This window comes from Ranitomeya imitator, chromosome 1 (assembly GCF_032444005.1).
Source record: "Ranitomeya imitator isolate aRanImi1 chromosome 1, aRanImi1.pri, whole genome shotgun sequence".
Lineage (NCBI taxonomy): Eukaryota > Metazoa > Chordata > Amphibia > Anura > Dendrobatidae > Ranitomeya > Ranitomeya imitator.
Window position 1 is genome coordinate 1,184,436,436 of NC_091282.1, and position 18,000 is coordinate 1,184,454,435.

An 18,000-nucleotide genomic window follows, 5' to 3' on the forward strand; every position below is an offset into this window, starting at 1 on the left:
ATTACTACCTGCCCTACGCTCCGACCATTACTACCTGCCCTACGCTCCGACCATTACTACCTGCCCTACGCTCCGACCATTACTACCTGCCCTACGCTCCGACCATTACTACCTGCCCTACGCTCCGACCATTACTACCTGCCCTACTCTCCGACCATTACTACCTGCCCTACGCTCCGACCATTACTACCTGCCCTACGCTCCGACCATTACTACCTGCCCTACGCTCCGACCATTACTACCTGCCCTACTCTCCGACCATTACTACCTGCCCTACGCTCCGACCATTACTACCTGCCCTACGCTCCGACCATTACTACCTGCCCTACGCTCCGACCATTACTACCTGCCCTACACTCCGACCATTACTACCTGCCCTACGCTCCGACCATTACTACCTGCCCTACGCTCCGACCATTACTACCTGCCCTACACTCCGACCATTACTACCTGCCCTACACTCCGACCATTACTACCTGCCCTACACTCCGACCATTACTACCTGCCCTACACTCCGACCATTACTACCTGCCCTACACTCCGACCATTACTACCTGCCCTACACTCCGACCATTACTACCTGCCCTACGCTCCGACCATTACTACCTGCCCTACACTCCGACCATTACTACCTGCCCTACGCTCCGACCATTACTACCTGCCCTACGCTCCGACCATTACTACCTGCCCTACGCTCCGACCATTACTACCTGCCCTACGCTCCGACCATTACTACCTGCCCTACGCTCCGACCATTACTACCTGCCCTACACTCCGACCATTACTACCTGCCCTACACTCCGACCATTACTACCTGCCCTACACTCCGACCATTACTACCTGCCCTACGCTCCGACCATTACTACCTGCCCTACACTCCGACCATTACTACCTGCCCTACGCTCAGACCATTACTACCTGTCCTACGCTCAGACCATTACTACCTGCCCTACGCTCAGACCATTACTACCTGCCCTACTCTCCGACCATTACTATCTGTCCTACTCTCAGACCATTACTACCTGCCCTACAGACCATTACTACCTGCCCTACACTCAGACCATTACTACCTGCCCTACGCTCCGACCATTACTACCTGTCCTACGCTCAGACCATTACTACCTGCCCTACAGACCATTACTACCTGCCCTACACTCAGACCATTACTACCTGCCCTACGCTCCGACCATTACCTGCCCTACGCTCAGACCATTACTACCTGCCCTACTCTTCGACCATTACTATCTGTCCTATGCTCCGACCATTACTACCTGCCCTACTCTCCGACCATTACTACCTGCCCTACGCTCCGACCATTACTACCTGCCCTACGCTCAGACCATTACTACCTGCCCTACACTCCGACCATTACTACCTGCCCTACGCTCCGACCATTACTACCTGCCCTACGCTCAGACCATTACTACCTGCCCTACGCTCCGACCATTACTACCTGCCCTACGCTCCGACCATTACTACCTGCCCTACGCTCCGACCATTACTACCTGCCCTACGCTCCGACCATTACTACCTGCCCTACACTCCGACCATTACTACCTGCCCTACACTCCGACCATTACTACCTGCCCTACACTCCGACCATTACTACCTGCCCTACGCTCCGACCATTACTACCTGCCCTACGCTCCGACCATTACTACCTGCCCTACACTCCGACCATTACTACCTGCCCTACACTCCGACCATTACTACCTGCCCTACGCTCCGACCATTACTACCTGCCCTACACTCCGACCATTACTACCTGCCCTACGCTCAGACCATTACTACCTGTCCTACGCTCAGACCATTACTACCTGCCCTACGCTCAGACCATTACTACCTGCCCTACTCTCCGACCATTACTATCTGTCCTACTCTCAGACCATTACTACCTGCCCTACAGACCATTACTACCTGCCCTACACTCAGACCATTACTACCTGCCCTACACTCAGACCATTACTACCTGCCCTACGCTCCGACCATTACTACCTGTCCTACGCTCAGACCATTACTACCTGCCCTACAGACCATTACTACCTGCCCTACACTCAGACCATTACTACCTGCCCTACACTCAGACCATTACTACCTGCCCTACGCTCCGACCATTACTACCTGTCCTACGCTCAGACCATTACTACCTGCCCTACAGACCATTACTACCTGCCCTACGCTCCGACCATTACTACCTGCCCTACGCTCAGACCATTACTACCTGCCCTACTCTCCGACCATTACTATCTGTCCTATGCTCCGACCATTACTACCTGCCCTACTCTCCGACCATTACTACCTGCCCTACGCTCCGACCATTACTACCTGCCCTACGCTCAGACCATTACTACCTGCCCTACACTCCGACCATTACTACCTGCCCTACGCTCCGACCATTACTACCTGCCCTACGCTCAGACCATTACTACCTGCCCTACGCTCCGACCATTACTACCTGCCCTACGCTCCGACCATTACTACCTGCCCTACGCTCCGACCATTACTACCTGCCCTACACTCCGACCATTACTACCTGCCCTACGCTCCGACCATTACTACCTGCCCTACACTCCGACCATTACTACCTGCCCTACACTCCGACCATTACTACCTGCCCTACGCTCCGACCATTACTACCTGCCCTACGCTCCGACCATTACTACCTGCCCTACGCTCCGACCATTACTATCTGCCCTACGCTCCGACCATTACTATCTGCCCTACAGACCATTACTATCTGTCCTACGCTCCGACCATTACTATCTGCCCTACGCTCCGACCATTACTACCTGCCCTACGCTCCGACCATTACTACCTGCCCTACACTCCGACCATTACTACCTGCCCTACGCTCCGACCATTACTACCTGCCCTACGCTCCGACCATTACTACCTGCCCTACGCTCCGACCATTACTACCTGCCCTACGCTCCGACCATTACTACCTGCCCTACGCTCCGACCATTACTACCTGCCCTACGCTCCGACCATTACTACCTGCCCTACGCTCCGACCATTACTACCTGCCCTACACTCCGACCATTACTACCTGCCCTACACTCCGACCATTACTACCTGCCCTACACTCCGACCATTACTACCTGCCCTACACTCCGACCATTACTACCTGCCCTACGCTCCGACCATTACTACCTGCCCTACACTCCGACCATTACTACCTGCCCTACACTCCGACCATTACTACCTGCCCTACACTCCGACCATTACTACCTGCCCTACGCTCCGACCATTACTACCTGCCCTACACTCCGACCATTACTACCTGTCCTACGCTCAGACCATTACTACCTGCCCTACACTCCGACCATTACTACCTGCCCTACACTCCGACCATTACTACCTGCCCTACACTCCGACCATTACTACCTGCCCTACGCTCCGACCATTACTACCTGCCCTACGCTCAGACCATTACTACCTGTCCTACGCTCAGACCATTACTACCTGCCCTACGCTCAGACCATTACTACCTGCCCTACTCTCCGACCATTACTATCTGTCCTACTCTCAGACCATTACTACCTGCCCTACAGACCATTACTACCTGCCCTACACTCAGACCATTACTACCTGCCCTACACTCAGACCATTACTACCTGCCCTACGCTCCGACCATTACTACCTGTCCTACGCTCAGACCATTACTACCTGCCCTACAGACCATTACTACCTGCCCTACACTCAGACCATTACTACCTGCCCTACGCTCCGACCATTACTACCTGCCCTACGCTCAGACCATTACTACCTGCCCTACTCTCCGACCATTACTATCTGTCCTATGCTCCGACCATTACTACCTGCCCTACTCTCCGACCATTACTACCTGCCCTACGCTCCGACCATTACTACCTGTCCTACACTCCGACCATTACTACCTGCCCTACGCTCAGACCATTACTACCTGCCCTACGCTCAGACCATTACTACCTGCCCTACGCTCCGACCATTACTACCTGCCCTACGCTCCGACCATTACTACCTGCCCTACGCTCCGACCATTACTACCTGCCCTACACTCCGACCATTACTACCTGCCCTACGCTCCGACCATTACTACCTGCCCTACACTCCGACCATTACTACCTGCCCTACACTCCGACCATTACTACCTGCCCTACGCTCCGACCATTACTACCTGCCCTACGCTCCGACCATTACTACCTGCCCTACGCTCCGACCATTACTATCTGCCCTACGCTCCGACCATTACTATCTGCCCTACAGACCATTACTATCTGTCCTACGCTCCGACCATTACTATCTGCCCTACGCTCCGACCATTACTACCTGCCCTACGCTCCGACCATTACTACCTGCCCTACGCTCCGACCATTACTACCTGCCCTACGCTCCGACCATTACTATCTGTCCTACGCTCCGACCATTACTATCTGCCCTACAGACCATTACTATCTGTCCTACGCTCCGACCATTACTATCTGTCCTACGCTCCGACCATTACTACCTGCCCTACGCTCCGACCATTACTACCTGCCCTACGCTCCGACCATTACTATCTGCCCTACGCTCCGACCATTACTACCTGCCCTACGCTCCGACCATTACTATCTGCCCTACGCTCCGACCATTACTACCTGCCCTACGCTCCGACCATTACTATCTGTCCTACGCTCCGACCATTACTATCTGCCCTACAGACCATTACTATCTGCCCTACGCTCCGACCATTACTACCTGCCCTACGCTCCGACCATTACTACCTGCCCTACGCTCCGACCATTACTATCTGCCCTACGCTCCGACCATTACTACCTGCCCTACGCTCCGACCATTACTATCTGCCCTACGCTCCGACCATTACTACCTGCCCTACGCTCCGACCATTACTACCTGCCCTACGCTCCGACCATTACTACCTGCCCTACGCTCCGACCATTACTACCTGCCCTACACTCAGACCATTACTACCTGCCCTACGCTCAGACCATTAGTATCTGCCCTACGCTCCGACCATTACTACCTGCCCTACGCTCCGACCATTACTACCTGCCCTACACTCAGACCATTACTACCTGCCCTACTCTCCGACCATTACTACCTGCCCTACGCTCCGACCATTACTACCTGCCCTACGCTCCGACCATTACTATCTGCCCTACTCTCAGACCATTACTACCTGCCCTACGCTCCGACCATTACTACCTGCCCTACTCTCAGACCATTACTACCTGCCCTACGCTCCGACCATTACTACCTGCCCTACTCTCAGACCATTACTACCTGCCCTACGCTCCGACCATTACTATCTGCCCTACAGACCATTACTATCTGTCCTACGCTCCGACCATTACTATCTGCCCTACGCTCCGACCATTACTACCTGCCCTACGCTCCGACCATTACTACCTGCCCTACACTCCGACCATTACTACCTGCCCTACGCTCCGACCATTACTACCTGCCCTACGCTCCGACCATTACTACCTGCCCTACGCTCAGACCATTACTACCTGCCCTACGCTCCGACCATTACTACCTGCCCTACGCTCCGACCATTACTACCTGCCCTACGCTCCGACCATTACTACCTGCCCTACCCTCCGACCATTACTACCTGCCCTACGCTCCGACCATTACTACCTGCCCTACACTCCGACCATTACTACCTGCCCTACACTCCGACCATTACTACCTGCCCTACGCTCCGACCATTACTACCTGCCCTACACTCCGACCATTACTACCTGCCCTACACTCCGACCATTACTACCTGCCCTACACTCCGACCATTACTACCTGCCCTACGCTCCGACCATTACTACCTGCCCTACGCTCCGACCATTACTACCTGCCCTACGCTCAGACCATTACTACCTGTCCTACGCTCAGACCATTACTACCTGCCCTACGCTCAGACCATTACTACCTGCCCTACTCTCCGACCATTACTATCTGTCCTACTCTCAGACCATTACTACCTGCCCTACAGACCATTACTACCTGCCCTACACTCAGACCATTACTACCTGCCCTACACTCAGACCATTACTACCTGCCCTACGCTCCGACCATTACTACCTGTCCTACGCTCAGACCATTACTACCTGCCCTACAGACCATTACTACCTGCCCTACACTCAGACCATTACTACCTGCCCTACGCTCCGACCATTACTACCTGCCCTACGCTCAGACCATTACTACCTGCCCTACTCTCCGACCATTACTATCTGTCCTATGCTCCGACCATTACTACCTGCCCTACTCTCCGACCATTACTACCTGCCCTACGCTCCGACCATTACTACCTGTCCTACACTCCGACCATTACTACCTGCCCTACGCTCAGACCATTACTACCTGCCCTACGCTCAGACCATTACTACCTGCCCTACGCTCCGACCATTACTACCTGCCCTACGCTCCGACCATTACTACCTGCCCTACGCTCCGACCATTACTACCTGCCCTACACTCCGACCATTACTACCTGCCCTACGCTCCGACCATTACTACCTGCCCTACACTCCGACCATTACTACCTGCCCTACACTCCGACCATTACTACCTGCCCTACGCTCCGACCATTACTACCTGCCCTACGCTCCGACCATTACTACCTGCCCTACGCTCCGACCATTACTATCTGCCCTACGCTCCGACCATTACTATCTGCCCTACAGACCATTACTATCTGTCCTACGCTCCGACCATTACTATCTGCCCTACGCTCCGACCATTACTACCTGCCCTACGCTCCGACCATTACTACCTGCCCTACGCTCCGACCATTACTACCTGCCCTACGCTCCGACCATTACTATCTGTCCTACGCTCCGACCATTACTATCTGCCCTACAGACCATTACTATCTGTCCTACGCTCCGACCATTACTATCTGTCCTACGCTCCGACCATTACTACCTGCCCTACGCTCCGACCATTACTACCTGCCCTACGCTCCGACCATTACTATCTGCCCTACGCTCCGACCATTACTACCTGCCCTACGCTCCGACCATTACTATCTGCCCTACGCTCCGACCATTACTACCTGCCCTACGCTCCGACCATTACTATCTGTCCTACGCTCCGACCATTACTATCTGCCCTACAGACCATTACTATCTGCCCTACGCTCCGACCATTACTACCTGCCCTACGCTCCGACCATTACTACCTGCCCTACGCTCCGACCATTACTATCTGCCCTACGCTCCGACCATTACTACCTGCCCTACGCTCCGACCATTACTATCTGCCCTACGCTCCGACCATTACTACCTGCCCTACGCTCCGACCATTACTACCTGCCCTACGCTCCGACCATTACTACCTGCCCTACGCTCCGACCATTACTACCTGCCCTACACTCAGACCATTACTACCTGCCCTACGCTCAGACCATTAGTATCTGCCCTACGCTCCGACCATTACTACCTGCCCTACACTCAGACCATTACTACCTGCCCTACTCTCCGACCATTACTACCTGCCCTACGCTCCGACCATTACTACCTGCCCTACGCTCCGACCATTACTATCTGCCCTACTCTCAGACCATTACTACCTGCCCTACGCTCCGACCATTACTACCTGCCCTACTCTCAGACCATTACTACCTGCCCTACGCTCCGACCATTACTACCTGCCCTACGCTCCGACCATTACTACCTGCCCTACGCTCTGACCATTACTACCTGCCCTACGCTCCGACCATTACTATCTGCCCTACAGACCATTACTACCTGCCCTACTCTCAGACCATTACTACCTGCCCTACGCTCCGACCATTACTACCTGCCCTACGCTCCGACCATTACTATCTGTCCTACGCTCCGACCATTACTATCTGCCCTACAGACCATTACTATCTGTCCTACGCTCAGACCATTACTACCTGCCCTACGCTCCGACCATTACTATCTGTCCTACGCTCCGACCATTACTACCTGCCCTACGCTCTGACCATTACTACCTGCCCTACGCTCCGACCATTACTATCTGCCCTACAGACCATTACTACCTGCCCTACTCTCCGACCATTACTACCTGCCCTACGCTCCGACCATTACTACCTGCCCTACGCTCCGACCATTACTATCTGTCCTACGCTCCGACCATTACTATCTGCCCTACAGACCATTACTACCTGCCCTACTCTCCGACCATTACTACCTGCCCTACGCTCCGACCATTACTACCTGCCCTACGCTCTGACCATTACTATCTGTCCTACGCTCCGACCATTACTATCTGCCCTACAGACCATTACTATCTGTCCTACGCTCCGACCATTACTATCTGTCCTACGCTCCGACCATTACTACCTGCCCTACGCTCCGACCATTACTACCTGCCCTACGCTCCGACCATTACTACCTGCCCTACGCTCCGACCATTACTACCTGTCCTACGCTCCGACCATTACTACCTGCCCTACACTCCGACCATTACTACCTGCCCTACGCTCCGACCATTACTATCTGCCCTACAGACCATTACTACCTGCCCTACGCTCCGACCATTACTACCTGCCCTACGCTCCGACCATTACTACCTGCCCTACGCTCCGACCATTACTACCTGCCCTACGCTCCGACCATTACTACCTGCCCTACGCTCCGACCAGTTATTGGCCTCCAGTAGTCACTGACTAGCCATGATAGTTCAGCAGCCGCGGTCAGGAGTCATTGCCCATACAATGTACAGTGCCCGCTCCTCTGACAAGCTGGGAGTTGTAGTTCTACTGGAGATGGCATTTCTTTGCAGGGAATACAAGTAGTAGTTATTAGTGCATGCAGCCCGTCCTTACCCGATTGGCAGGGTCCCTTGTGCACCTGCAGCACCGGCGAGTGCCCCTGCTGCAGCGCCCTCCTGCTGGCGAGCTTCAGCTGGCACAGGTTGTGGTAGGTCTGCCCGTCGTTGGCACACACCTCATAGTCGTGCTTGCACTGGCAGGTGCCCTTCAGTCCCCTCTTGCCGGGGGGCGGCTTGCACTGCAGGGTGTCGCCGCATGGGGGGTCTCCCTCCCGGCCGCAGGGCTCTCCTTCCCCCGCTGCGCAGATCAGGCAGCAGTTGCAGCGGTCCGGCACATACCCGCTGGGGCACACGGGGCTGGGGCAGCGGGACACATCGCAGCGGGACTGGCAGGCGGAGGAGCCCAGGAGCAGGGGGAGCAGCAGCAGCAGTGATCGGCAGCAGCCTGGCATCCTGAGAGGAGGATGATGAGGGCAGTGACTGAGCCTGCGTTATATGAGAGGGAGGATGGGGGTGTTACTGCAGGGAAGGCTCAGCCCCCAGCACCGCTGCCACCTACCAGCCTGGGCCAGTGGGCATGTGTGGGGGAAACTGCTCAACCAGCACTTCCACAAAGTCAGGAAATGGCTGTGGTTGGGGTCTGAAGCTGCCAGGACACAGGATGACTGGTCCTCACCACAGTCCTGCAGCCATTTCTACATTATTATATTTCGGGATTGTAATATAAGCAATTGCCCAATATGATGTGAGGAGCCAAAAGTTTGGAAACACATTTTTTTTTCCATTTGTACAGACCAATTAAAGTCAATAATTCATTAGGAGATGCTCAGAAATGGGTAGAACACCCCAAGAAATAAAAGAATAAATAAAACTGTTAAGGTCTCATTCACGCGTCAGTATTTTATCAAGAATATTTGCGGCTAAACCAGGAATGGAACTCAGGGAGAAAAACTATAATGGTGAGATTTACATCTGTTCTCTGTTTTGTTTTCCAATGTTTTTAATTATATGTTTAGTAAAGTAACAAATTACAATATTTAAAGGGATAAAAGATAAAGACAAAAAAAAAGGTGGGAAAAGGTTCAGGGTAAATAAGGGGAAAGGGAGGGAAACTAATAAGGAATATAGGAAAGTGGGAAAAGGAAGAATTAAAGGGATAGATGGAAACTATAAAAGAGAGGCGCATACAGACTAAGAAAATGAGCAGGAAAGCGAAAAAAAAATAAATGATTACCCCTGTAATTTTCTGGTTAGGATAATATAATGAACACTTGTTTCCTTTCTTCATAGGGAGGTTTTTCTTGTAGTTATTGTTCTGTGTTGTGGAGACGCTCCTGGCTTATACTGATCAGAAATACTGAACACTGAAAAAAGATGATACTAAGTCCAAGCAGTATCAAACTATAAACATCTTTATTATTAAAAACATCATCCGACCATAGGTGAAGGAAGTGAAATACAGGGGCGCAATTGAAAGAATGCTGTGTAAAAACGGGAGGCGCGTGCCCAGGAACTCAAATTATCAGTAAACCAAATCTAAAATTTCCCTGGAGTATCTAATAACAAAATAACATAATGCAGAAAGCTATTTACCTGTCAGAGTGCAGTCAAGATGTCTGGGGGGGACGCACCTCCGCCCCAACGCGCGTTTCGGGAGAACTACCTTCGTCAGGGGGCATTCAATTCTAATATTTAAAGGAATCAAGGTATAATGATTGTCCAATTAAATTCAAAGTGGTATATACCATTTTTTTAGGGGTCCATAGTAGAGCAAGATTGCTGAGCACATAGGGTAAGGAATCGTATTAATAAATATTAGCTAATTATAAAGGTGGTAGGGGATGAAATATGTCATTATTACAAATACACATCCAGAAACTTATACCTTCTTAATGTACCAGCAGACATTGCTCCACATGGACACCCACGCAAAGAAATCATAATGTAATGAGAATACTGACATATATATCTGTATATCATAATATGCATCCATCGGGAGAGGTAGCATAATTGGAGATTCAAGTAACACTACAGAGGAACCTCAGCCCAATAGAGTGGTCCAAAGATCTCTACATCCATAAAACAACAGGTTCCTATATAGTAATGCCCAGTATAGTTTCTTGTTCAGAATTAGAAGCGTTTCTTGAGTCACCGAGGACATCCGATTGAACTCCCTTCCATACTGTGGTAACAATCCATGATGAAAAGGAAGAAGAAGGACTGAGTTGCATGAAGAGTGGCACCAATGGTCATACCATCACCACCGAGATAAATATCATATGTAATACCAAAACAAGAATAAAAATGGTTAAAAACAACACAGCACTCTACAAAAAGAGGCTCAAAAGCACAGCAAAACCAGCGATTATAGAAACGGGGCATTGCTAATGTTATCATTTAATCCCACTGGATGAACAGTCCTTCCTGCAGCTCCAGGGTACAGCTATGGGGGCCCCCTTCGCCCTGGCTTACGCCAACTTGTTCCTGGGGCTGTGGGAGAGGGACCTCTCCCTGCCAGATCACCCGTCGTTAATGGACCGCGTCCTCTCTTGGACGCGGTACATTGATGACATCCTTATGATCTGGCAGGGACCGGAAAAGCATCTCCAGGACTTTATGTCAGCATTGAATAAAAATGATCGCAACATTTATTTGACTTATAAATGTGATAGATATACTATTGAGCTCTTGGATGTCACTTTAATACGTGATACACATGGTGATTTGCAGACATTTACCGTAAGCCCACTACAACTAAAATATTGTTGCATGCCTCCTCCTCACACCCTGGCCACATGATTCAATCCATGCCCACTGGCCAATTCCTCCACCTCCGCGGGCTATGTTCCACGGATGAGGACTTCTTAATACGGGCTGAGGATTTGAAGGGTAGATTGGTTGAACGGGGCTACAGTAATCGTATGATCAAAAAAGCCTTTAACAGGGCTAAACGTACATCAAGAGATTCCTTACTATATGAGACTAAAATGAATCATGATCAGGATATTGTCCGGTTTGTAACCAACTACCACTCCCAGTTTCCACTAATGAGAAGGATTTTGGAGAAATCCTCGCATGTCCTTAGGGCCGACCCCATAATTTCACAGTATCTTCCTGAGAGGGCTGGCATCGCAGCTACACGTTCCAGGAATTTAAGAGACATATTGGTCCATAGTCACTATACCAGCGAACCGGTGACTACATTCCTGGACTCTAGGTTGGGGAGACAGGGATGTGGTCCATGTGGCCGATGCGTTGCATGTCCCAACATTGAGCGCTGCGATACTTTTTCTAACTCTGATGGATCCCGCCAATTCGTGATTAGAAAGAGGATAACATGTACGAGTAGAAATTTTATCTACTACGCAGTATGTCCGTGCAATAAAATATACGTCGGGATGACAACACGACAACTTAAAATACAGACCAGAGAACATGTGTTGGGCATCAACGCAGCGGCTGAGACTGAGGACACGTCCACTTTAAAAACTCTGCCCCGCCATTTTAAGAGATTTCGTAAGAGTGATGCCAGCCTTCTCAGGATTGAGGTGGGTATTCGGGGGGGATGTTACCTTTCAACGACTTGCCCAGATGGAATCTAGATGGCTTTGGACCCTTAACACCGTTATCATTACATTATGATTTCTTTGCGTGTCCATGTGGAGCAATGTCTGCTGGTACATTAAGAAGGTATAGGTTTCTGGATGTGTATTTGTAATAATGACATATTTCATCCCCTACCACCTTTATAATTAGCTAATATTTATTAATACGATTCCTTACCCTATGTGCTCAGCAATCTTGCTCTACTATGGACCCCTAAAAAGAAGGTATATACCACTTTGAATTCAATGGGACAATCATTATACCTTGATTCCTGTAAATATATATGGTGTAAAAACGATGTATATTATGTACATGGTATGTTCTTGTATCTATGATTGCTACGCTGTTGGTTACTGTATCATGATTATGCCTCCGTTCATTGTATTACGCACGTATAGGGACTGTGTGTATATCCATGATTACATGGGCGGACATACCGCCTGTTCAACCTGTGCAACCGCACAGGGGCCCAGAGCGGAAGGGGGCCCCCGACGGGCATACAAAGCAGTGAATATGAATGACAGCCGGCGGCAGTATTACTGCTAACAGGAGAAGCAGGGGGGCCCGCTCTGCTGCACGCATGTGATATGACAGTTAAACGGGCCCCCCTCCTCACCTGCTAGCATATATTATGCTGCGGTCCAGCAGGCTGTCACTGCTGTGGTCTGCGGTGAGGTGACGGGTAGCAGACGCTGGACCAGGAAGGGAGGAGTCACTGAAGCTTGCTCAGGACCTGTGATGAGGTCACAGGAGGGGAGGAGTCGGGAGTCACATGATCAGGAGCCTCCCTGTATTGCAGGACTCTGCTGTGCTGTCATGGTGCTAGACGGTAAGCTTAAGTGTGGGGACGGAGTTGTTTATAGTGTGGATGTAGCAGAGCCGTGTGTGTGTGTGTACGAGGTGTACAGAGTGGAGCCGTGTGTGTATGAGGTGTACAGAGCTGAGCCGTGTGTGTGTGTATGAGGTGTACGGAGCGGAGCCATGTGTATGAGGTGTACGGAGCAGAGCCGTGTGTGTATGAGGTGTATGGAGCTGAGCTGTGTGTGTGTATGAGGTGTACGGAGCAGAGCCGTGTGTGTATGAGGTGTATGGAGCTGAGCTGTGTGTGTGTATGAGGTGTACGGAGCGGAGCCGTGTGTGTGTATGAGGTGTACGGAGCGGAGCCGTGTGTGTGTGTATGAGGTGTACGGAGCGGAGCCGTGTGTGTGTATGAGGTGTACGGAGCTGAGCCATGTGTGTGTATGAGGTGTACGGAGCTGAGCCGTGTGTGTGTATGAGGTGTATGGAGCTGAGCTGTGTGTGTGTATGAGGTGTACGGAGCTGAGCCGTGTGTGTGTATGAGGTGTACGGAGCTGAGCCATGTGTGTGTATGAGGTGTACAGAGCGGAGCCGTGTGTGTGTATGAGGTGTACAGAGCGGAGCCGTGTGTGTGTATGAGGTGTACGGAGCTGAGCCGTGTGTGTGTATGAGGTGTACGGAGCTGAGCCGTGTGTGTGTATGAGGTGTACGGAGCTGAGCCGTGTGTGTGTATGAGGTGTACGGAGCTGAGCCGTGTGTGTGTATGAGGTGTACGGAGCTGAGCCATGTGTGTGTATGAGGTGTACAGAGCGGAGCCGTGTGTGTGTATGAGGTGTACAGAGTGGAGCCGTGTGTGTGTGTATGAGGTGTATGGAGCTGAGCCGTGTGTGTGTATGAGGTGTACGGAGCGGAGCCGTGTGTGTGTATGAGGTGTATGGAGCTGAGCCATGTGTGTGTGTATGAGGTGTACAGAGTGGAGCCGTGTGTGTGTGTATGAGGTGTATGGAGCTGAGCCGTGTGTGTGTATGAGGTGTACGGAGCTGAGCCATGTGTGTGTATGAGGTGTACGGAGCTGAGCCATGTGTGTGTATGAGGTGTATGGAGCTGAGCTGTGTGTGTGTATGAGGTGTACAGAGCGGAGCCGTGTGTGTGTATGAGGTGTACGGAGTGGAGCCGTGTGTGTGTATGAGGTGTACGGAGCGGAGCCGTGTGTGTGTGTATGAGGTGTACGGAGCGGAGCCGTGTGTGTGTATGAGGTGTACGGAGCTGAGCCGTGTGTGTCTATGAGGTGTACGGAGCTGAGCCGTGTGTGTGTATGAGGTGTACGGAGCTGAGCCGTGTGTGTATGAGGTGTACGGAGCTGAGCCGTGTGTATGAGGTGTATGGAGCTGAGCCATGTGTGTGTGTATGAGATGTACAGAGTGGAGCCGTGTGTGTGTGTATGAGGTGTATGGAGCTGAGCCGTGTGTGTGTATGAGGTGTACGGAGCGGAGCCGTGTGTGTGTATGAGGTGTATGGAGCAGAGCCGTGTGTGTGTATGAGGTGTACGGAGCGGAGCCGTGTGTGTGTGTATGAGGTGTACGGAGCGGAGCCGCATGTGTAGGAGTAACTATGTGTGGCCATTATACAGTGCGCAGTATCATGTGTGGCCATCATACAGTATGTAGCATCATGTGTGGCCATTATACAGTATGGAGCACTGTGTGGCCATGATACAGTATATGGAGCACTGTGTGGCCATTATACAGTATGGAGCATCGTGTGGCCATTATACAGTATAGAGCACTATGTGGCCATTATACAGTATGGAGCATCATGTGTGGCCATTATACAGTGTGGAGCACTGTGGGCCCATTATACAGTATGGAGCATCATGTGTGGCCATTATACAGTATGGAGCATCATGTAGGGCCATTATACCGTATGGAGCTTCATGTGTGGCCATTATACAGCATGGAGCACTGTGTGGTCATTATACAGTATGGAGCATCATGTAGGGCCATTATACCGTATGGAGCTTCATGTGGCCATTATACAGCATGGAGCACTGTGCGGTCATTATACAGTATTGAGCATCGTGTGTGGCATTATACAGTATGGAGCATCATGTAGGGCCATTATACACTATGGAGCATCATGTGAGGCCATTATACTGTATATAGCATTGTGTGTGGCCATTATACACTATGGAGCATCATGTGTGGCCATTATACAGTATGGAGCATCATGTGAGGCCATTATACCGTATGGAGCATCGTGTGTGGCCATTATACACTATGGAGCATCATGTGTGGCCATTATACAGTATGGAGCACTGTGTGGCCAATATACAGTATTGAGCATCATGTGGGGCCATTATACAGTATGGAGCATCGTGTGTGGCCATTATACAGTATGGAGCATCATGTGTGGCCATTATACAGTATGGAGCACTGTGTGGCCATATTTTTGTTTATAATTATTGTTTATGAAACAGTGCAATCAACAATGCTAAATGGCTGTGGTTGGGATGTGGATATGGGAGTGACTATTTGTGAAATGGGTGTGTTCAGAGGCATGGCTTAAAATTTGCCGTGGTTCGCGGCACGCGCTGCAAACTTTATCCCTCTTTCCCCTCTTCAAAAGTTGGGAGGTATGGTTTAACTGCGCCCCTACTTGTATATGTTTGAGGAAAAGGTGTGTGTAAATGGGTGTGGCTTAAAAATGGCTGTGGTTTTCCTACACAAACACAGAACCTGTTGTTAAAAATTTGAATCCCACCCCTGCCTATATGGTTACATAACTTTGTTGTGTTGGAGAGAGGGGGCGGGGGGGGGGCCGGGAAGATTTCTTGCACAGGGGCCCTCTGCAGTCTGTGTCCGCTCCTGCATGATTAGGTTATTTCTTGGGTGTATGTGTGTTCTCCTGCCCTGCTGCGTTCGCGTGCTGCCTTGCCTCGATCGGGTGGTTTGCGATCACGTGGGGCCCCCGTGGTTGCTCTCCTCCCGCTGGTGAGTTGGGACGCTCGCCGGCGTCGAGGTGGTCATGGCAACGCACAACAGCTTCTGGAGTATGCATGCGATACATTTCCAGGTTCAAACCTTTTTAAACCCCTCGCGTATTAGAATTGAATGCCCCCTGACGAAGGTAGTTCTCCGAAACGCGCGTTGGGGCGGAGGTGCGTCCCCCCGGACATCTTGACTGCACTCTGACGGGTAAATAGCTTTCTGCATTATGTTATTTTGTTATTAGATACTCCAGGGCAATTTTAGCCAAAGGAGATGTGATGATGTATATTGCTATCCACTATGTTGCAGCAATTATAGGATTATGTTGATGATGTCTCTCCAGATCTCTGTATAAGGATATGTGCAGATTGTGACACTGATTGGACATCAGAGATTGTATAGCGAATACGTTCACACTGGGACACCTATGAGAGACTATAGATTTGGTTTACTAATAATTTGAGTTCCTGGGCACGCGCCTCCCGTTTTTGCACAGCATTCTTTCAATTGCGCCCCTGTATTTCACTTCCTTCACCTGTGGTCGGATGATTTTTAATTATGAAGATGTTTATCGTTTGATAATTCTTGGACTTAGTATCATCTTTTTTCAGTGTTTGCTATCATGATGATAGGTCAGATAGTCTTTTTGTATATGGGTACTGGTTACTAAACTAATTACCATGCAGAAATGCATTATAGATTGCTATCTGATCAGAAATACTGATGTGTGAATGAAGACCAAGGTTTAATTCACGTGTCCGTTTTTCTTGTACGAGTGCTATGCACATTTTTCATGGACTCAACTTGTATTGTAACGTTTATGGGGTCACTCACGTGTCCATGATTTTTTGCGGAACTTATGTTCCATGTAGAATTGCAGAACCATGTTTGATTTTGATCCGAGTGTCAGGTCTGAAATAGCAATGCAAGTCTATGGGTCCGTGAAAAAAATCAGACTGCAATGAGAGGCAGAGAAAAGTCTCCTCACCTTGGCACGTCAGGCTGGACATGTCACTCTCTGCAAGGTGAAACTTTACCCCTTAGATCCCGGTCAGATGCCTCTCACTCAGCCAAACCAGAAGTTACATAAATTTTCTTTTTTTCTTGGTTCCTCATCCGAGAAAAACTAATGATACTCTGACCAAACTCTGATGGTAAAAATTGACACTGACCAAGCTCTGTTGCTTATTCTAAAAAAAAACTTATGAAATTTGGACTGAATTTCTCAAGTGACAAATCAATTATGTGTGAATAAGGCACATCTGATATGAGACACACAGGGAGGAGCTTTTTCAGCAGTCTATAACCTGTATGCCAATATTAGTAGTTTAGATAGAATTAATGTGACAGATTCCCGTTAGAATACCTTGAATATCACTTTCTCTCTTTCTAGAAATTCCTGCAGTTCCTTTAATGTTGCTGTCGGCCTCTTGGCAACCTCCTGGACCAATTTTCAACTTGTGTCTTCATTAATTTTTGAGGTACGTCCTTTAACCTATATGCAGATATTATTAGTTTAGATGGATTTAATGTGATGACAGATTCCCGTTAGAATACCTTGAATCTCACTTTCCCTCTCTGTATAAATTCCTGCAGCTCCTTTAATGTTGCCGTCAGCCTCTTTTTACCCTCCTGGACCAATTTTCAACTTGTGTCTTCATTCATTTTTGAGGTACGTCCACTTTTAGGTAATGTCAATGTTGTACCAAATTTGAGCCACTTCTTGATGATCGTCTTGACAGCGTTCCACGGTATATGTAATGCCTTAGAATTTTTTTTGCACCCTTCTTACTGGTAACTTTCAACAATGAGATCCCTTTGCTGTGTTGTAAGATGTTTACAGACCATGGCTCTTGCTGTAAAA

The 18,000-nt window shown here is 50.0% G+C and overlaps 1 protein-coding gene and 1 long non-coding RNA gene across 2 annotated transcripts in view; one reads left to right on the forward strand and one right to left on the reverse strand.

Moving 5' to 3' along the window:
• Window positions 1–9,221, reverse strand: part of HTRA3 (HtrA serine peptidase 3) — a 70,173-nt gene extending 60,952 nt beyond the window's left edge. Inside the window, exon 1 of the mRNA XM_069744767.1 lies at window positions 8,801–9,221. Within this exon, the coding sequence (XP_069600868.1) occupies window positions 8,801–9,197 (397 nt within the window). The 5' untranslated portion in view covers window positions 9,198–9,221. The remainder of the gene's footprint in view (window positions 1–8,800) is intronic.
• Window positions 9,222–13,145: 3,924 nt separating this feature from the next.
• Window positions 13,146–17,789, forward strand: LOC138658348 (uncharacterized). The gene is made up of 3 exons (XR_011317461.1): window positions 13,146–13,180; window positions 17,530–17,617; window positions 17,733–17,789. It is a non-coding gene; the product is annotated as an uncharacterized lncRNA (long non-coding RNA).
• The last annotated feature ends 211 nt before the right edge of the window (window positions 17,790–18,000 follow it).